This window comes from Syngnathus scovelli, chromosome 19 (assembly GCF_024217435.2).
Source record: "Syngnathus scovelli strain Florida chromosome 19, RoL_Ssco_1.2, whole genome shotgun sequence".
NCBI classification, from domain to species: domain Eukaryota; kingdom Metazoa; phylum Chordata; class Actinopteri; order Syngnathiformes; family Syngnathidae; genus Syngnathus; species Syngnathus scovelli.
Window position 1 is genome coordinate 8,165,806 of NC_090865.1, and position 20,682 is coordinate 8,186,487.

Below are 20,682 nucleotides of genomic sequence, written 5' to 3' on the forward strand. Positions count from 1 at the left end.
TATCATTTTGAGGGAACACACATGGATTGGCGGTCGGCTGAGGAGTGTTGCATACAACAGAAATGTCACTTGGCCAGCGTCCACTCAGAGGACGAAGGCAAATTCCTGGCTGGTGAGCACCAAGACAAACCGACAATCCTGGGATCATCCCACAATGCTCACTAGCATCTTTGCAACTCGCGCTTGTTCTGCTTTTCTCAAGTTCACGCGACAGGTGATAGAGCGAGTTGGTTGGGACTCGTGAAGAAGAATGGCAAGTGGGAGTTCATTGACAGAACATGTAGCGTAAGTGAAATGTTGAGAGTGACCTAAAAAGTTTTCATTTGTCCAGAATGAAAATGTCGTACTGAAATGCAAAAGATAAAAGTGAGATACAGAGTGTCAATTCAGCAGGAAAAGAAGGTTTTCTTGAACAAAAACTAAAAAGTCAAACTTTGACCGGAATGGCCGCAATGTTACGAGAAAAGGAAAAAATGTTTTCTAGAAAATCAGCTGGAACAAGGACAAAGATGCAGTTTAATGGCAATTAGAATTGTAATTGACAAGAGCAAAAAAAAAAAGGAAAAGCCATCATGCGCTCAAGTCACCTCCGCCATGTGTGCAGGCCGACATCCCATGGGGGCCAAAAGCACCTACAAGCTAAAGGGAAATGTGCTTTCGGCAGTTTGCAAACATATTTTTAAGGTTGTGTTAAACTTATAATCATATTAATATAATATCTAATATTGGAGTGCTCGTGTGGATTGGTGGGTGGCGAAGAATGTGGAGGCAAACTGCATGAACTTGTTTTCTTTGAAGTGTTGTGGAATAGGCCCAGACAGGGAGTACCGGACGAGAACACCTCAAGGTCGGTGAGAAACGAGAACAACATCACGTCCAGGTGGTCGGGCTTCGCGGGAAAACCCAACCGCCTGACCTCAGCAATAACACCGAGTCGGGAGGAGATGGCCATCGACCAATCATCACACAATGTTTTGCATGTTTTAATATTCATATTGTGTTTCTTTAAAACTGGGCAACCCGGAAGAATGTGTCGTCTTTTGGTGGTCACAAAAACGCACGAGCTTTAGCGTGAGGGACCCGGGACCCAGGCCTGTATTAGTTACTTTGTCAGGAATAAACAATTGGTAAATTTGGTCTGATTGATCTACTGGTCTTCTCTTTGACAGAACGAACTCGCAAAATTGTTAAGTGCGCCAGTGTGTGGATTAGGACATAGCAATTTATGTGTTAAGTGTTGATCGCAATTTGGAGTCAGATCAATAACTAAAATCCGTAGCCTAACAAAGCTCTAGCAGCTGCGGAGCTCTAATTGGGTCCGGAGTAGTTCATGACTACCACTGCAATCGTTTGTCTCCATCTGCAAAAAAGGTCTGAAAGTCACGACAGCTCCCTTTGCGCTTTCACATGCGCTCTCATACTTGATCCCTCTTGCAGCCAAGGTCCAAGAGGCTGTTACTGCTCTTCCGCCGTCAACATTTAGGCCAGGTGGGCGTTACAATCGTGGTCGCGCTCTTGTCGCCAATTGGCCCTCAAGTGACGCGAGTCTCGCTTGCAGATAGGAGCAGAAAGTACGACTGGTGGGTAGACAACCCCTTTAACGACTTCTCCTGTGAAGCTGAATAACGACGATAACAACAACTGTGCGTCTCACTAGACTTTACTTGTACACTTCAACAACGTGACTCCATTACAACAACCGAATAATTTCCTTGACTCCCGACATACAACGCGTCCGCACATGCGCAGTAGGAAAAGCATATAACAAATGCATATAGCAAACGCATAGTAGAAAAAGCATAACACTCCTACCTGCTCAACCGCAACGATACCAAGACCTGGCAGGAGGCGCGAGACGACTGCGTCCGCCTTGGTGGTGACCTGCTCAGCATCACCCACTCAAATGAACAGGCCTTCATACAAGGTAAACTGGAGGACACGATAGAGGCTCGCACAGTTTATGCCGCATGGACTCCAGAAGAAACAACGGCTCTACACACGCACCTGTACGTTGTTCCAACTCTTGATCGTTGTTTAACTTTGATTCAAAGGTCTGCACGCCCTTCTTCTGACCATTCCCTCTCTATGGTTGGGCGCAAATGCCAATACCACTGAAGGCAGCAAGTGGACTGATGGATCCCCGTTCACTTACAAAAACCGCCTATAACCCGGCGAATGTTTGTCGGCGACAAAACGGACGAGTGCTCAGCATCTGTCGTCTCTTTCCAGATAACCCTGGTGACGCCACTGGCGGACGCTGTCTTTCCTTGCTCACTGTCGACGGCCGCTGGGAATTTGCCGATTGCAAAAAAAAAGCAGCTACATCTGCAAGAAAAGATGAAAAGGTAACGTGACGCTTGGCCGATTCGCACTGATATTGTCAAATGCTAAGATTTGAGAAGGCTTCTGAAGTCCTCGATATCAGCGTGTTTCTCTTTGTGAGCGTGTAAAGTCATCGAGCTAACGCAATTTGCAAAACTGGAATTAAGAGTGCAGCTGGTCTGAATTTCTTGTTTTCCACGACATTTGTGACAAAACCTTGATAATCCTGTGGTAAATTGTATTTGCTGGTCAGGTGTTCTTCGGGAACCCCCTGTTGAAAGTGGCTGCCTCAGGGACAGAATAAACATCACAAACAGCTGATTGGAAAAAGATTTTATTCCTCCAAGATGTCGAAATGTCTCTCGTTCAGAAAAGTGGTGAGTTCCTCCCGTGCGTTCCAGACTCCGGGCTTTTTACATTGAGTCTCCACCCTAAACGGTCGCAAACCAAACCACTTATTGTTAAACTTTGATCCTAGACAGCCGTTATAATTTCTTTCCCTGAGATGATCACAAACAAGACTGCTTGATGGTTAAATTTGGATTGGAGCCAGCTGACCCAATTCTATTCTCTGTACTCATACGTCAGCGTTTCTTGAGGGCTAAAAGTACCCACGTCCTGAGGCCCACACTCAAAAGAGATGAGCTTGAAAAAGTGGAATATGCAATATGCGTATAATAAAAATAGACTACAATCCCCCAAATGTTTACTCAGTCGATCAGAAGTCATGTGAAATCGAAGTGAATTTTGAACTTTATGCGTATCTGTATGTTGCATTAGATGATCCACTAGTAGCAGTAAGACTATCAAACTATTTTTGCTGTACAGAGAAGCTTTAGTTTCAGTAATGTATAAGTACTTAGTAGAAAATAGAAGGGCCAGTTGTCCGTGACCAGGGAGAGCTGAAGGAATGACCTTTTAGGGGAAACAAGCAGACTGAGACTCAAACTGCAGCTGTTACCCAAAGCCGTGACATCAGCTTCTTGTCAGGTATAAAAGCTACGGGCCTGACAAAAGAAGGGGCTCGCTCGCTCTCGCTCGCTCTCTCTCTCGGGATTTTTACATCCATGCCTTGGGGCCACTCAACTTTTTGGAAAGACTTCACTCTGACATTGGTTGAATAAAATCTTTTCCCAATCAGCCGTGGGTCCCTGAGGTGTTCATTTGCCTGGAACCAGCCACCGACCACCGAGTGCTTTTTGGAGACCAGCAAAGCCACAAAAACCATATACCACATTTTTGGCGTCACAAACAGGATTCGTGTTCTCCAGGGGACCTCCCGTCCGCTCTCTACGCAAGCATCCAGCGGCCGGCCGACGACCTGTATTGAGGTGAGTTGCTTGCACTCAAGGTCGCCGCAGCATGCTCGCTCTTGGAAAGGGGGGGAGGGAGCGCTGTCCCCCACACGGAGGACAGTTAAACGGATCTGATGTGGCCACAGCGGGTTCCAGGGAAAGTTGTCTCTCGTAGTCAAAAGCCGTCATAATGCGACTTTTGAAGGGGGAGTGGCCCCAAATAGAGACAGCGAAAGAAAAGTAAAATAAAAACAGGAAAAATAAATTAAAAAAAACAACAAATAAAAAGGGAACAGTAACAAAACGTTTTGGGGATTGCACAAGTGAATGGCATGCCGGGTGAGAATGTTAATCGAGAAGAAATAAACGCCCCAGGGAGGGCGAATGTGAAACAGGACAGGTCGTCGAGAACAACGCTGGTCGGCTGTCACGAGAAGAAAATAGTAGAAAGTCCCATAAAACGTGGACGTGGAAATTAGTCGTGTCAATGGTCCGGCGGAGGATCGAAATTTTAGCTGTGTGATTGTGGCGGAAACACAGATACGATTGAACTGTGCTGCGACAAGATACGGGTGAATCCACACGGGCCAGGGGCAATAGTCGAGATGTCCGGTGGGAGCCTAGTCTCTGCCAAAGTCCAGCGCAAAAGGGAGGTTGCGTTGACCGCATTTGGCCAATAGGAACAAAAGCAAACTTGGCGTTCGTAACTGTGAGAGTAAATGTGTGACGATATCCGGCCAGGTCAGGGACCATGTGGGCCGAAGAGAAGGATGCGCGCGAGCCACGTCATTTGGGCACTGATCGAATTAGAGGTGTATGTGAGTTATAAGGCTTGTCAATTTAAATGCTGGTGCAAGAGGCCCCCAGGTAAAACTTAAAAGGACTGTCGGTTTTTGAATATTGATTAAGCTAATACGATCTGCTTGCGGTTCGATTCCTCTATGGGGACGTATTATAATAGCATGCACGTCTGTCAAAGTTTGATAAATTTGAGCCTGTACAGACCGCGTTTGGGAAATAGGTGCTGGACGGTTACTGTGTGAAGAGAAATCCCACTGTGTGAAGGGGAAAACGTGGCAATGAGGCCTCTTGGAGTGCAAGGATTGGTATACCATGGGGGAAAAGTAATTTGTGTGCACACTTAAGTTAAATTCTGCAGAAAATGAAGGGAAAAATATAAAGCGCTATTAGAAACAAAACGAAACAAAACAAAAGTTAAGTAAGACGTGCGTATTTGTCAGTGCATATGTGCACTGATAACACCAAACTGCATAGACGCGGAATGGATTCGAATCCTGCTTTGTCTTCTATGTTCGTGCGTCATTTTTGTGAGCGCTGTCCGCTCAATGTCGTCTGTTTGAGATTGTCTGCGCGTGCAGAGACGTGTGGGATCCCATGAGTGTGTGAGTGTACCCATGGGTGTGTGTATGTGAGCGTGTGTGTGTGCGCGTGTGCGTGATCGAGAGTACGAGTGTGTGGGTGTGCTCCTGAGTGCGCACGTGTGGGTGTGTGCTTGTAGAAGCAGCAAAAGCTAAAAGGATAGTGAGTTTCTCGGTGCTCTGGGGTGCGTGCCCGCCTGCGGTGCCCGCTCGGGGAGGGGAATCTGGCTTTGGGGGCGGGGCAGGGAGTGGCCAACCTGTACCTGCCCACCGTGTTTTAACGCTAGGCACTCCCCGTGTGGGTGACGTTGGGGCGGGGCGCGGGGCCGGAGTTGTGCCCATTTTGGGGCCTACCTTGCTGGTAGCGAGAAAATGTGACAGAATGATGGAGGACGGCATGCTGAAGGAGCGAAAGAATGCATGACCAACAGTGGAGGTCCTGAGGTAACTGCAACCCAGGAGAATTAATGTGACACAGCTGTCTAACAGGAGAAACAAGAAGCATGGGAATGCTACCTAATACGACACTAATATAGATGTGCATGTATGTATATCAAGAAAGAGTGTGGCCCCCTCGTAAATAATGAGGGACCCTACTAGGGTCAGCTGGCGCCCCCTAGGCACTCTGGGAGCAATGAGAAATTGTAGTTGAAGAAAAGCCCAACTTGTTAATTTAAAGACAGAATGACAAAATTGAAAACCAATTATTGATATTGCTCTCTGGGGCTCTCCTCAATACTTCTGATTTTCTGTTTACATAAAAAACCTGAGACGGCGGATACATCCGTTTCTCCAGGGGGACAAAGAGACACAGACTGAACTTCCAAGTCGTCTGGAGAAGAGCTTTGTGGAGCGTCGCATTCAAATTCTTAAGGCCAGTGTGATTTTGTCCACAAACTCTTGCATTTCACTCTAACCTGGGAACAGGGATTGCATAACAGACTGACTACAGACTGATCATCGTAAACTTGTGAACAATTGTTTTTCAAACAATGTGTCATCTCCAACATAAGTTGAGTGCGGGTACAGAAATAGCGCGGGCGGAGTACACCGGATCAAATATCAATTGAGACAGCCGGTCTTAAGGGGTGCATCTGAGGTTGGCAAAATCTTATGTCTATTGTTTAGTTGACATTGTTACCTGCAATCAAACCAAATCAAACTAAATCAAATCAATTCAAAAAATAGATAAATAAATAAATAAAAAATAAAAATAAAATGGGAGAAAGGAACTATGCTAGTCCAATGGTGACTATCCCTATCGAGGTAGTGCTGAGAAACTACCCGCTTATTAAGGGGGTTAAAGAAATATCCAAAAAATGGAATAAGAGATGGCCTGACATTGAGAGGCCTTGGCCGGTGGAAGGGACTTTTAACAGGGAAGTAGTTGAGACTATACGTGTACTAGTATCAGCATACAAGGCAGGACATAAAAAAGGCAAAAGAGGAGAAAAGAGGAAGGAAAAGAGAGAATGGGAATTGGGATTGTTAAAAATATTTGACGAAGAAGGACTCAAATTGAACCAAGAGTTCCAACAGAGAAAAGAGAAAATTAAAGCTGAAGTGCAGAAAAATATGGGAGAAGCTACGAAACTAACGGAAAAAGCAAACATGCCTTTTTCACATGTGTCCCCTGTTAAGAATCCCCCACCGTATGATGTGAGTGAAGACCGTGGAAATGTCTATCCACAACTTCCGATAATCAACCAGGAAGGAAGTTATCAGCTGGAGACGGAGGATAAGGACATTGTCGAAACAGGAAGAGCAAAGACCACCATCATCATGCACCCTAGCCCTACCCGCAAAAGAAATAGAACACGATTTGCGAAGCAAGGCACTTCTGACTACACCAGAAAGGGGCTGCAGTATCACAGCCAGAGTGATGCTGAAGGAGCAGCGGGAGGCTATGACCCCACAATCAAAAGCATTTTGAAAAAAGCGGAGGAAAAAGGACTCACTCCGGGGAAAAAGACTAGAACAAAAACATATTTTAGTAGTACCGACAGTGGAAGCGACAGTAGTGATGACGACGGGGAAGACAAGGATCCCACGCCTACCTCATGCTCCACCCCCACTGCCATGGAGGATTGGCGAAGAGCCGCCTTAATGAGCATTAAGAACAGGAAAAAGCAATGCCTGGAGGAATTGGACTGGAGTGTGGAACCAAAGGAGCAAGAGGAGCTGGAAGAACAATTGCTAAGGTTAGAGGTTGCTGAACGCAAGTTGAAGAAAGAAGCGTCCAAAATACCAGCGTCCCTTTTGAGTCAGGGGCAAAGATCAAGGCGGGCAAATACAATCCTACCAGTTTTGGTGAGAGGACAACAGCTGGAATACAAACCATGGCAGAATTCCGACATGTCAGCCATCCTTGAGAAGCTGCCCACCATTCAAGACGGAGCACACCCTTGGATATCCAAATTGGAGGAGTGCATGGTGGGAACCCAGTTCGCGGTAGGAGACATTAAGAGGCTTCTGGCTAACGTGGTAGGGGTTCATACCATGAAAGACATTTTGGGAAAAGCAGGGTTACATCGCTTTGCTACAACATCAGCAAATTACTCTGACCTGTTTGCAGCAGTCCGAGGCCAGATGTGGGGAGCACTGAAGGCAGCTTACCCGACCAATGCAAACCCTGATAATATTGTGCTCGAACCCCTGGGACTGACAGAGAACGCACGCTCATACGTGGCAAGAGCATATCAGACTTGGAGACACATCACAGGAAATGATCCAGATACAACCCAAATGGAAAAATCTATCTTGCGGGATAAGATCCAAAAGGGCCTGCCCGTGAAAGTGAGGAGCAAACTGGCTGAAGTGGTGGGGCTGGGAAGCATGACCACTAATGTCTACACTGATCACATCGCTCATCAAGTTGATTGGTTCCGCAAGAAGGAGATGGCTCAAAAGGAGCAGGACCAAGAAGTGGTGAGGAGGCTGAACCAAGTGCAGCTCATGGACAATAAAAAGGAAAAGAAGCAGACAGTCGTGGTGCAAGCTCCACCGCAACAAATCGTACTACAGCCCACGTCCCCGCATGGCCTAACTCCGCAGGCAGCCATGGTGGTGCCCTTCAGCCCAGCCCCTCAATGGGGAAACAGACCGACCCATCTCTGGGGAGCCACGGCCCGTGGAGACAAAGGACGGGCAGGAAGGCCTCATCTCCCGGGGGGCCTACAACAGAGACCTAATGTGTGCTATAATTGCGGACGACCAGGCCACATGTCTCGCCAGTGTGATAGGCCCTATAACAACTCCTCTGGAGGTGGCTTCAGAGGGGGAATTAAACCACAAGGCCAAAGGCCTCAGGGCCCGGTAAACCCCTTTGGGGGACCGGAGCCTGGATTTTAGGGGTGCCCAGAGTGCCCTAAGGGGGGATGTCAGCTGGTAGTGTCAGGTCCGGAACAGGAGCCAACAATAACGGTGAAAGTAAATGATCAGCCTTTGACAGCTATGGTTGACAGCGGAGCGGCTTTCACTTGTATCCGGCCCGAAGACGCTACACATCTCCCCATGTCCGGTCATTTTGTGCGGACAATAGGGTTCGAGGGTATTAAACAGCTGATCCCTTCCACAAGACCAGTAAAGCTCTGCTGGCAAGACCACACAATAAAAATTCCAGTCCTGGTGTCAAACCGTACACCTATTGCCCTCCTCGGCAGAGATGCCCTGTGTGGATTGAACTGTACCATAAAGTGTTCCCCCGATGGATGTGAGGTTGAAATACCATACAAAAAGTGCCACAAGGTGATGATGCAGTCAAGGTCCGTGAAGTCAACGCCCACTGTTGTTTGGGTGGGAGATGTCAGCGACAACCTGTTGGAACCATACAAGAAGTGGGAAAAGTTTATCCACTCCAATAGACCAGGAGCAAGGACCCCCGAGTACCCATTCCACTGCACGCTACAATATCACAAAGACCTGACGCAGGCACAGGCAGAAGAGTGGTTGCGTCAGCAACCTAAAGAAGTGCAATTGAACGGCACTTGCATTATCTTGGGGCCACAGGGAGTGGCCATGAAAATCCAGAGGAACGGATGCATTGACAAGGAATTTAAAGTCAACAATAGCATCCCACATGTGACTTTGTTGATAGCAGAAGACTGGGAGCAGCAACATGTAGGAGAAATGATGGCGGAGGCGGAAACACTCAAGTTTTCCCCGCTGGCGGGAAACAATGCTCTGTGGGTGAGTGTTGATAAACGTTTCATGAAAATCATGGTTTCAGCGCATGGACATGGATGGCTCCAAACGGTGCAGCTGTCGCAAGACTCCATCCTCAGTATGACAACAGATCAACTCAAAGAGGACATGCTACAACAGGTCCCTGACTACCTGTGGTCTCGCCATAGTACGGATATTGGACTTATAAAATCAGCACAACCGGTAAAAGTGGATCTTCGGCCAGGCTGCAGACCTCCATGGAAAACACAGTACCCCCTGAAGGAGGAAGCAGTGCGGGGGATTGGAACGCAGATCGAAGGATTGCTCGTGGCAAATGTGTTGAGGATAACGCGACCCCTCTTAGTAATACGCCAATACTGCCCTTGAAAAAGCCTGACAACACCCATCGGCTAGCGCATGACCTTCGAGCCGTGAACGACGTGGTGATTGACAATGTAGCCGATGTGCCAGATCCGCACACCCTGCTGGCACAGAATCCGCCGGATGCAGAATGCTTCTCAGTGGTGGACCTTTGTGGCGCCTTTTTCAGTGTCCCACTCAGTAGCGAATCACAAGGACTGTTCGGGTTCACGTTCAAATGACAGTTTTATCAGTATGAGAGACTTCCTATGGGTTACAAACATAGCCCTCATGTGTTTAACAAAGTGTTAAAAGATGATCTCGAAGGGCTCGAAAGACAGGTGCAGAGCACTGTTATTCAATATGTGGACGACATTATTGTCTGTGCATCGGATGTCGAGACGGGCTATCCTGTGACAATTCTTACTCACCACAGTCTTCAGACTCTGTTGAACCATGGCAAGTACACCTTGACAGAGCCCTGGCTCCGGGACTATTACAGGCTTTTGGAGCAAGAGAATGTCACTCTGGCAAGGTGTACTACTGTAAACCCAGCTGGGTTTTTGCCAACTTCAGAGGATGGGGACCCCCACGATTGTTTGCATGAGTCAGAAAAATACTCTAGACTGCGGTCTGATTTGCAAGCCATCCCCCTAAGGGAGGTGGATCTCGAACTTTGGACAGACGGCTCTTGTTATTGAGTCGGGGAAAATTTATGCGCTGGCTATGCGGTCGTGCAAGCGCAGGGACCTGAGTTTGTAACGATCAAAGCCAAAGTGGTGCCACAACCGGCCTCGGCCCAACTTGCTGAACTGGTGGGGTTAAGAGAAGCGTGCTTGCTTGCAGAAGGGGAAAGAGTGACAATCTATACAGATTCAGCATATGCGCATCGTGGTGCTGTTTGGTGCTGTGTGGAGGAATCGGGGGTTCAAGAAGACTGGCGGTTCCCCCATCCAGCATCATGCGCAGATAATGAAGCTGCTGGTGGCCATGATGAAACCTAGAGAAATAGCCATTGCAAAATGTGCTGCCCACAAGTCCGATGCGTCCAGAGTCACGCAGGGAAATAGAATGGCGGACGAGGCAGCCAGGGCTGTCACGAAAGGCAGCCAGAAGGGGAAAGTTTTGTTAGTTACGCATGAGGTCGACCTCGAAGACAGGGTCACACTCAGAGATGTAATTTTAATGCAAGCAGCCGTTAACCCGATGGATAAACACCTTTGGGAGCAAAGGGGGGCGAGTCAAGACCCTACTGGACTGTGGAGAAATCACGAGGGTCTGGTAGTGGCGCCGCCAGATTTGCTGGGACTGTTAATCCAGGAGGCACATGGGTTGGCCCAATGTGTCAAGGGGGGAGGTAAAGAGAAAAATAACCGCAGAATACGGGTTTTGGGCGCCATATTTTCTCGAACAAATCGACCAGGTAATTGGAAAATGTGCAATCTGTTTGAAAAACAATGTGAGAAGAGGGGTAGCTACCCCCACAGGTTACATCCCGACTCCTAATGGCCCCATGAGAGAACTAGTGGTGGATTTTGTCGACATGATACAACCTGTCGAAGGGAAAAGATACATGTTGGTGGTCGTAGACCGGTTCTCAAGATGGCCGGAGGCCTGTCCAACTAAACGGAAAGATGCTCAGTCTGTGGCCAAGTTTCTGTGCCGCGAAGTTATCAGCAGATGGGGTCTGCCGGATAGGATTTCTTCAGATAACGGGAGAGAGTTTGTGGATAAAAGGGTCAAAATCATAATGCAAAAATTGGGAATTAAACAGCGGCTCGGAGCAGTGTATCATCCACAAAGCCAAGGCATTTGTGAAAAAATGAACGGCGTCATAAAAAATCGAATTTCCAAAATTTGTCAACATACAGGCTTGAATTGGATAGCTGCCCATTCCTTTCCACTCAGGGGCAATGTTAGCCCTGTAATATATTGTTCATAATGTTCTGTTTCTGCACTGATGGTTTGCCGGTCGAGTGAACTCCGCGATTTGCATTTGACCCCACATGAATTGGTAACCGGTAGACGCATGCCTTCACCGTGTTTGCGTACCAGTGGGAAAGGCCCAAGCCTGGCAATTTTGGAGGACGAAATGAAAGCCTATGTCAAACATTTAACCACGATACATAGGAATATTTCCACCTATGTTGTTGACAGGCAGAAACAAGAAGACGCACGAGAGACTCGAAGCAAATACTAAAGACACAGTTCAGCCAGGAGACAAGGTGTATGTGAAAGTGTTCCGCCGCAAGTGGTACAACGAAAGACGGCAGGGGCCATTTGAAGTTGTCCGCTGTACCGGAACAGCGGTGCAAGTAAAAGGGTCGCCAACTTGATACCATTTGACACACTGCGTCAAGGTGCCCAAAGATGAAGAACCCCGAAGAGGGAGTCGCGGCTGCGAGAACTCCGAACAACTGCCAGAACAAGAGTCGCCCAGGGGCCCAGATCGGGATGAAGACGGGTAAGATTGAGCTGTGGTGGATAACATGTCTGCTGTATCTGTTCCTGAGGACATCGGGGGCGACACAGCGACGGCCGAGGAAGCCAACAGTTCGATAAGGTCAATCTTGACGACGCGCCCTCCCCAGATGCAGGTGACTCTCCTCAGCACAGCGACACCGAGCCAACTACCACCGGAGATGGTGTCCCCAATGGACACGGTCACCCAACAGGACCCAGCGACGGACGCCCAGTCCGCCACAGAGTCCGGCCGGAGCGTTACATTGAGCAATGTTGAGGGAGTGTTGGGAAGGGCTGTCCTACTGCCATGTAATTGCGCAAGGACAGGAGGGTCCCTGTGCAGACACACCGCCAAATGGGAAGACAACACCGGTAACATCCTTGGCCTGGCCCAGCGAACACATGTGGACACTGTACTGTTACTAAATACATATAGGCGATTTGAGGTGTTAGGAGATTGCGCTCTATTTCTGACAAAAATTGGCATGACTGATTTTGGAAACTATACGTGTACCTGTTTCAAAATGGGAGTGGGAAAAGCACTACGCATGGGCGACCAAATGACGGTAGACAGTGTTACTTTCGTGACATTGACAGAGAAAAAAGAAATTGATGACGAACAACCAGACAGCCCAGTCAAGGCAGTCCCAATCAAAATTAACGTTGTATCCATGACAACGATTGGCGACAACATTGAAACGCAGTCGGCCGCGTCGGGGACGCTCATGAAAACGGTGGAGGCGGTAAAGCCGACGCCTGACGTTCCAGGAACCGTCCGCGAAGCGTTTGCGGACTCGGACTGGTCCCCGGCGGAGGTGCGAACCAATTTGCATGCTATGGCAAGACGGTAAGCTGCTTGGAAGGCTTATGGGTTCGATGCTTTGGCATTACCTGGGGTTGACGAATGGGCAGGAGGAAACATGTGGTATCAACTGATGTTGCATTCGATTAAGTCGTCCAAGGCGGTGAGTGGGCCGTGCTTGGTAAGGGTAAAATCACCAAGTACGCTGAAAGCTGTTTTTCAGACTGTTCCGGTGCCGGTATCCGACGATTGCCAACTTAGGCTACTGCTTTGGTTGGTGTACGAACAGTCGTGGAAAGCACCTGAAACTGACGCTCAGGTGAGGAAGATTTTTAAGCCCACAGGGGTGTGCGTGTGGATAAGTGAACTTCCCTACTCGGATATGCTCGCCGTGCATGAGGACATTCAAGTTGCGGTGCCAGAATCCATAAAGGTGCCCGCCTGTTTTTGCTCTAATGTGATTCACGGTGGTCCGGGGGTGCCTATGGGGGTGGCAGATTGCGACTATTACTCTATGCAATTCCCAGGTGAAGCATGGGGGAAAGGGGAGCCATCCATCCGGTGACCTTTCCTCTACCCGACTCCTATAACGCGATTACGGTGATGGTGGAGAATGGCACGGTGCCTGGAAACACAACCATAGGTAACCTTAGAGACATCTGGTGGGTATGTGGGACTAAAGCTTATTTGTTTTTGCCTTATGGATGGTTGGGCTGCTGCTATTCTGCTACCCTGAAGCTCCCGTTTGAGGTGATGACAATAAAGAGGGGCCACAAGCCAGAGGGGGAGACTTATCAGGCGGTCCCAAGCAGGACTAAGTGGGAGATGGCGGAGTTTCACACTACAGACGCGTACCATTGGAGAATTAGCTTGGGAGGAAAATGGGGCCTTGGGATCTTTCCCTGGTATGGGGTGACGTTTTTGGCAGATCACATTGATAATATTACGTATACCCTCCAGGGATTTACGAATGAGACAATCAAGGGCTTCCGACAGTTGTCACTTACCCAGAAGAGCCATAGGTTGACCCTGCTTAAACATGACATGGCTTTGGATTATATCTTGGCGAGGCAAGGGGGGTTGTGCATAGCCCTAAACTTGACAGATGACGCTTGCTACACTTTGATCCCAGATAACACCGACAACATTACCAGTATCATCGACGCGCTTAAAGTCATTCGAGATTCTTTTGGACCGTCTGAGGGCTCTGGTTGGTCAGCAACCAGCTGGATACAGGATAGACTGGGACCTGTGGGGACGATACTGGCGCAGGTGTTGGGGGCACTCGGGATATCACTATGTGTGATGTTTTGTTTTTGCACTGTGATAATGACTTGCGCAAAGGCCATGATATTACGGTGGATAGGTGTGGTAATGCCAAGGGACCAGACCCAGATGCCGCTGCTCCCAATCGACTGTAAGACTGATCTGACTTACTCTGTTGAAATGATAGTGAATGACAGGTACTCGGATTAAACATAACAAAATGATAAGGGGAGTGCATGGGAGTGGAGAATTAATATCAGAAAAATACTAAAAATAGAGCTATACATGAAAATGAAAAAAATAAATATAGGGGATGAAGGAGTGGGAACATCAGCGTAGCACCAATTCCTTGGGTTTTCATTTTCCTTTTTGTGTGATGTGTTGCATGATTCCACTGGAATGTGGTCCACCGTATGTTGTTGCCCAGCCCGTGACCGGTTTACCATCATTATTGTGTCAAAGTTGCATGTGTTTTGCGTTTAGTGCCATTGTCATCACTCGATACTGGCAGTAGTTCTTATTCGTTCCAGAACCTCTGAATGCTGACCGGGGCCGTGCAAGAGACTCTATGGACAGTGACGTGGACATGAGGACTTTGTATGGACAGCAGGCCCTGGGCAGTGATACCCAGCACGTCCTATCGCTGAAGATTCGGGGAATGGACTCTGCCTCGGCACGCACTTACACATGAAAATGGGGGGCGACATTTCGGGGGCTTGATTTAGTAGCATGTTTTGATACCTCATTACTGTATATCTCATTGTTTATTCCAACATTATTTACCTCATTTTGTTACCTGCTGGCATGTTGATCATGTGACGGTACAATTTCACTGTTTGGTAAAAAGGGACATGTCATTTCATTTCCATACTGTTTTGTGAGCTCATACTGTTTTGTGGATTGTAATGTGCCAGGGCTCCTTACACCTGGGTGACACCAGGTGAAGGGAACCACTGGGGATGGTAGAAAGGGCCTTCCTCTTTTTCCTTGTCATTAGACTGGCGGGGGTTTTTCTTGAGGAAGGGCCGGCAGCTTTTTGGGGCTTCTAACGGGCCACACCAAATTTGTTACTTCGCAATGTGTCACCGTTGTAGGGGTATTGCCTAAGGGGGGTGGTACCGTCATTTGAATAATGTGGACTTCAATTTTCTTTACTTGCGGTTCCTGGGAGGCCTCAGATTGTTGTCAGGGAGCAATTGGCTAACTAAATAGTTTGAGCTTTCCTAGTTAAAATAACCTTACGTAGCATGCCTTGAGCGTGATTTAGGCTGAGGATTTTTGGGCCAAATTGTAGACGTGAGCATATAGAAAATTTGGTTGGGAGAAGAGTTTTTGGTTGTTTACTGATGTCATCTTTTGTTAAACTGTTTTCGGGACATTTGTAACGTCCCGAAGGGGGGAATGAAGTGAATTTTGAACTTTATGCGTATCTGTATGTTGCATTAGATGATCCACTAGTAGCAGTAAGACTATCAAACTATTTTTGCTGTACAGAGAAGCTTTAGTTTCAGTAATGTATAAGTACTTAGTAGAAGATAGAAGGGCCAGTTGTCCGTGACCAGGGAGAGCCGAAGGAATGACCTTTTAGGGGAAACAAGCAGACTGAGACTCAAACTGCAGCTGTTACCCAAAGCCGTGACATCAGCTTCTTGTCAGGTATAAAAGCTACGGGCCTGACAAAAGAAGGGGCTCGCTCGCTCTCGCTCGCTCTCTCTCTCGGGCTTTTTACATCCATGCCTTGGGGCCACTCAACTTTTTGGAAAGACTTCACTCTGACATCGGTTGAATAAAATCTTTTCCCAATCAGCCGTGGGTCCCTGAGGTGTTCATTTGCCTGGAACCAGCCACCGACCACCGAGTGTTTTTTGGAGACCAGCGAAGCCACAAAAACCATATACCACAAAATGGTGAATGGCTGGCTCCCTTTGGGCTTCAGTTGCTACAAGAAGATTGTGACGCCCAACGGTTGGCTGGGGGCTCGGCACGACTGCGTTTGGGAGGGTGGCGACATGGTCTCCGTCACCTCATCAGACGAGGAAGCTTTTGTGAAGGAGCAAATGGCCGATGACCCCTTCTGGATCGGACTCTCCAATCTGGAGAGACGGAAGCGCAAGCAGTTGATTCTCTGCTGGTACGCGACTGACAACCGGGATTGGTCTGTGCAGAAATGCGATGAGGCTTGGTGTCGGTATGACAAGAAGCAAAAGAAGCTGACTTGGTCAGATGTCCGCGTGACGGGAAACTACTCCAACTGGGACTCCCGTCAGGTTGGAAGGTAAAAAAGTCACGCCTTAAGTCCTTTTACCGTCAGGCAAGGTTTTGGAGCCCCTTTCCAAAATGGGAAAGCGCACGTGACGAGGGGGGAAAAAAAAAGCTTTTGTCAATTTTTCATCAGAAAGCAGAAAAAATACTGAGATGCATTTCACGACTACTCCCGACAGCTCCAACGTAGAGTCCTGCGCGTACGTCAACCAAGGCGTGAGGACCGAGAGTCAGCCAGGAAAGTGGCGGATCCTCGTTGGCGTTCATGTGCAAGCGCTCCCTGGACGGTAAGTCCGCATGAGTTGTGATATTGTGATGTCGAAAGGAACATTTCAATCTTGTGGTCTTTCTGCAGACTGCCCAGAGGGCTGGCCGTGTGCCTTTAAAGACTTCGGTTACAATCGAGTGGAGAGTGAGTGGCTGCCACCCTTGCTTTTAACTCTTTCATCATCCCGCCGTGCTTTGACAATCCATGTTTGTTTGTGACTTGAGCTTTCTTCTGCTACCCTGGCGACTTTCTGTACGATGATTCTTGCTATCATTTTGAGGGAACACGCATGCGCTTATTCTGCTTTCCTCAAGGTCACATGAGAGACACAGGTGAATTTCAGCCTTTCGTGGGATTGAGGAAGAAGACAAACAACTTTGAGTGGATTGACAGAAAATCTTCAGTAAGTAAAACATTTACTGCAGTCTAAAAAAGTTGGCATTTGCCTCTATCTGAAGGCAAAATATTGTAATTGTCGTCATGTAGCAAGAATAGAAAATGCCTTTTAAGTATAGTATATAAACTGGAACATTTGCGGAACAAAGTTGCCATTTTCCCTTTACAATGATATGCGCTGAGGAGCTTAAGGATGTCTTCACAGACATCTTTAACACTTCCCTGCAGCAAGCCAGCGTCCCATCATGTTTCAAGGCTGCCACCATCATACCTGTGCCGAAGAAAACTGCTTCATCCTGCTTCAATGACTACCGCCCCGTGGCACTGACACCCATCATCATGAAGTGCTTTGAGCGGCTTGTCATGACACACATCAGATTCATTCTCCCCCCCACCCTTGACCCCTTCCAGTTTGCATACCGAGCCAAACGGTCCTCTGAGGATGCAATCTGCTCTGCCCTCCACTCAGCCCTCACCCACCTGGAAATAAGAGACTCGTATGTGAGATTGCTGTTTGTGGACTTCAGTTCTGCATTCAACACCATTGTACCACAGCGACATGTAAAGAAATTGACAATAAAGCAGACTTTGATTTTGACTTTATCATGAACAAGAAAACCTGAATGAGATTAAAAAAAAAAAGAATCCGTCTTGTAGAATAAAGTGCAGAATTTGATGGAATTCCGGAGAATCCAACAGGATGACATGATGAAATTGGTCCCAGTATGCAAAGTTTTCATCGAAATGCTTGAAGTTGTGATTTCACCAGAAGTTGAAATGCTACAACACGGAATGAAAAAACAATGGACTCATTCAACCAAGCGCAACACAAAACACGCTCAAGTGGCGTCCGCCGTGTCGTTCGCAGGACAACGTCACGCAGTTGATAGGAAAAAAGTCTAAAGCACAGGTGTCAAACTCAAGATGTGACTCATGGCTGATTGGTTTTGATGCCCAGCTTTGCCTTTTGCCTCGCAGGACAGAAACCGGAACTTCCACGCCATGACGGTAAGTTAGTCTCCGTGAATCCTGAATGTTGACATAAAAAGATGCGAGACGGAAAAAGCACACCACGTTGCGCTCGCAGATTTTTCGGGAGATCCTTGTGTGCAACCAGCAGAAGCACGTCGACCTGTTTTGTCAGAGTGAGGGTCAAAGCGTCATCCGGATCCAGTCGGCCTTCTGTGGACGGAGGAGGGGCAGCCTTTGTCCAACTCAGAACGCAACAAAGGGTAAGACAGGACATAAGCGATGTCGTCGCGTTGCATTTTGGTCCGACGATACAACCGCTGCAGCCAAATAAGCTTCAACTCAACCTTGTGACTTGCAGAGACTTGCATGGTGCGAGGAGCCCTCCCTCACTACAGGCAGAAATGTGACAACCGTCAATATTGTCTTGCTGACCCTTTCGAGGGCGTCCGGGAGACCTGCCCTGCAGTCTCCAAATACCTGCACATGGTCTACAGCTGTGAACGGAAAGGTGGGCTTCACGTCTCTGTTGTCTAATGCGGTATCTCCCGACCAGAGTTGGGGTATGACAGCACATTGAATGGTCTGTACTGTTACAAACGTTGATGCAATGACTAAAAGGTTCAGGAGACCACTCGCCATACAAGCTTGGTGACCGCTGGCCTAGTGAATCGACCGCGCCTAACAATGCCCAAAACAATACAATACAAGGATTCAGTTATCAGGGATATAAGATCAGGGGATGTCTGAGAATATTTGTCAATTTTTGCACATGTCCTAAGTGTTGTTAGTCACCTAAATGTTGAACAGAGGCTGAGATGTATCGAAGTCAAATTCCTTGTTTGGCATGCTTAAACATGGCCAATAAAAATTCTTGAATCTTGATTCTGGGTTGTCCTCAGTGTATCTTGACAGTTTAGTCGAGGCGGACAAGCACATCCCTGACTCAGTGTTTGAAGCCTACTCCTCTATGAGCGACACCAGCCCAGAGAAAGCTCAATTGAGCAGGAATTCCTGCTGGAGACCGTCACAAGATCGTACGTAGACAACTGAAAGCTACTTTGGCGCTGGCAGTTTGGTGTCCTGAGCGAACTTGTGTCCTACAGCCTCCACCAGCTGGATCCAGGTGAACCTTGGTCACGTGAGAAAGGTGACTGGGATCGTCACCCAGGGCTGTCCTTACACTGACCAAAGGTCCTGGGTCATCAACTTTGAGATGAAGGCGAGTGTTGATGGCAAACGCTGGACTGAACACCCGGACGAAAAGGTGACTGGCCAGCCAGTCGACCTGACGCCGACCGGGTTGCCCAAATTTGCCAATACAAATGAGTGCTATTTGTAGTTTACCGGAGGGGGGGGGGGCACCGGTTAGGCTCAGCGTTGTCCGCTCAGTACGTCCGCATCTTGCCGGTAGAGGACAGCGTTGACTTCGGCCTCAGCTTTGACCTCTTAGGATGCGCACGTGACGGTAAGCGAGTCTCTCCCTCCGCTACCGAGGTTGCCGGGAAAAACATGCAACCCATCTTTTGACATCACCTTTTGTCTGACAGATACGATCACCTGTGACAGCACGTTCAACAGCCTCCACTTGACCAAGGCAATGACGTGAGTCGCACTTGCCACGGCGTTTCCATGGCGGCGAGTGCCTGTTGTCAATTCGCTTGTCTTTTTGCCTTCTGCAGGTTCCACTGCCCACCCAAGTGCGCCGACTCTCAACACAATATCACAGGAACCTTAGTCTACAATGAAGTACGTGATTGCTGACCCAGTGACGCTTGGACTGGAGAGGCACTGTCTCTGGCAAAAATAAACATTTTGAAGATGAACCTACATTTCAATTGGGATTTTCTTTTATATTGCAAAGGTCCAAATTAGTTTGTTTTGAAAGATTCATTCATTTCCACACACCAATCAGGAAGGCTACATTGTTTTAGACAGGCAGAACAGCAGCATGTGCGGTACCTGTGTGATCAAAATTGCGCCCTGACATGCAAGGGCAAGGAGTCAAATCTTCCCTATCGTGACCCGCCAGTTAAGTTCTTGACTTGATGTGAGTGAAGGATTCAACCGTCTGCGTGGCCGCTATTCACGCCGACGTCATTCATAACGACATCGGAGGAGACTGCATTGTGATGACAGCCGTGGTAAAGAACGGCTTTGATGCCTCCACCCAGAACGGGATGGAGTGAGTGGCCAACGTTTATGGCAAAGTACCAATAAGAGGCCCAGCTCATTGTCACATTTACGACCTGCAGGAGTGCCGACTCGACGGATCAGGCCTTCACATTTGCAGACGGAGGTGAGTTCACGGAGCATTTTCTCATGTTAAGCGCTCAACTACTGCTAACCTCGCATGGGATCTCACCTGCAGAGCTGAGATGCTTGGGAGAGTCCTGGGAGGAGTTTGTGGGCTTCTGCTATAAAACCTTTGAGGACAAGGAGAAGTGGGCCGAAGCTCAAGCTGTCTGCTAGAAATTGGGTGCCAATCTGGTGTCCATTCTTTCCAAGGTGGAGCAGACGTGGGTGAAAAAGGCTTCCGACCTTGGTGCGCAAACGGTCTTCATAGAACTACTCGATAGGTGGAATACCTTAACGCTGGGTGAGAGATCTGCTACTTAAGGTTACTTTAACTAGGAAAACCCGACCTAAGTTAATATCGAATTTCTCCCTGACAGCAATCTGAGGCTTCTCAGGAACCACACATGACCAAGATTGAATTCCCCCAACCCGCTTAAC

General features: G+C 48.1%; 1 protein-coding gene across 1 annotated transcript; it reads left to right on the forward strand.

The window, feature by feature from the left end:
- The first annotated feature begins 1,686 nt into the window (after window positions 1–1,686).
- LOC125987504 (uncharacterized) lies at window positions 1,687–20,418 on the forward strand. The gene is made up of 13 exons (XM_049751920.2): window positions 1,687–2,345; window positions 2,576–16,600; window positions 16,669–16,725; window positions 16,896–16,984; window positions 17,956–17,985; window positions 18,065–18,209; window positions 18,308–18,457; window positions 18,849–18,983; window positions 19,053–19,275; window positions 19,629–19,695; window positions 20,007–20,131; window positions 20,202–20,245; window positions 20,318–20,418. Exons 2-13 carry the CDS (start codon window positions 16,579–16,581, stop codon window positions 20,416–20,418), a joined length of 1,188 nt encoding a protein of 395 aa, XP_049607877.1. The 5' UTR covers window positions 1,687–2,345; window positions 2,576–16,578.
- The last annotated feature ends 264 nt before the right edge of the window (window positions 20,419–20,682 follow it).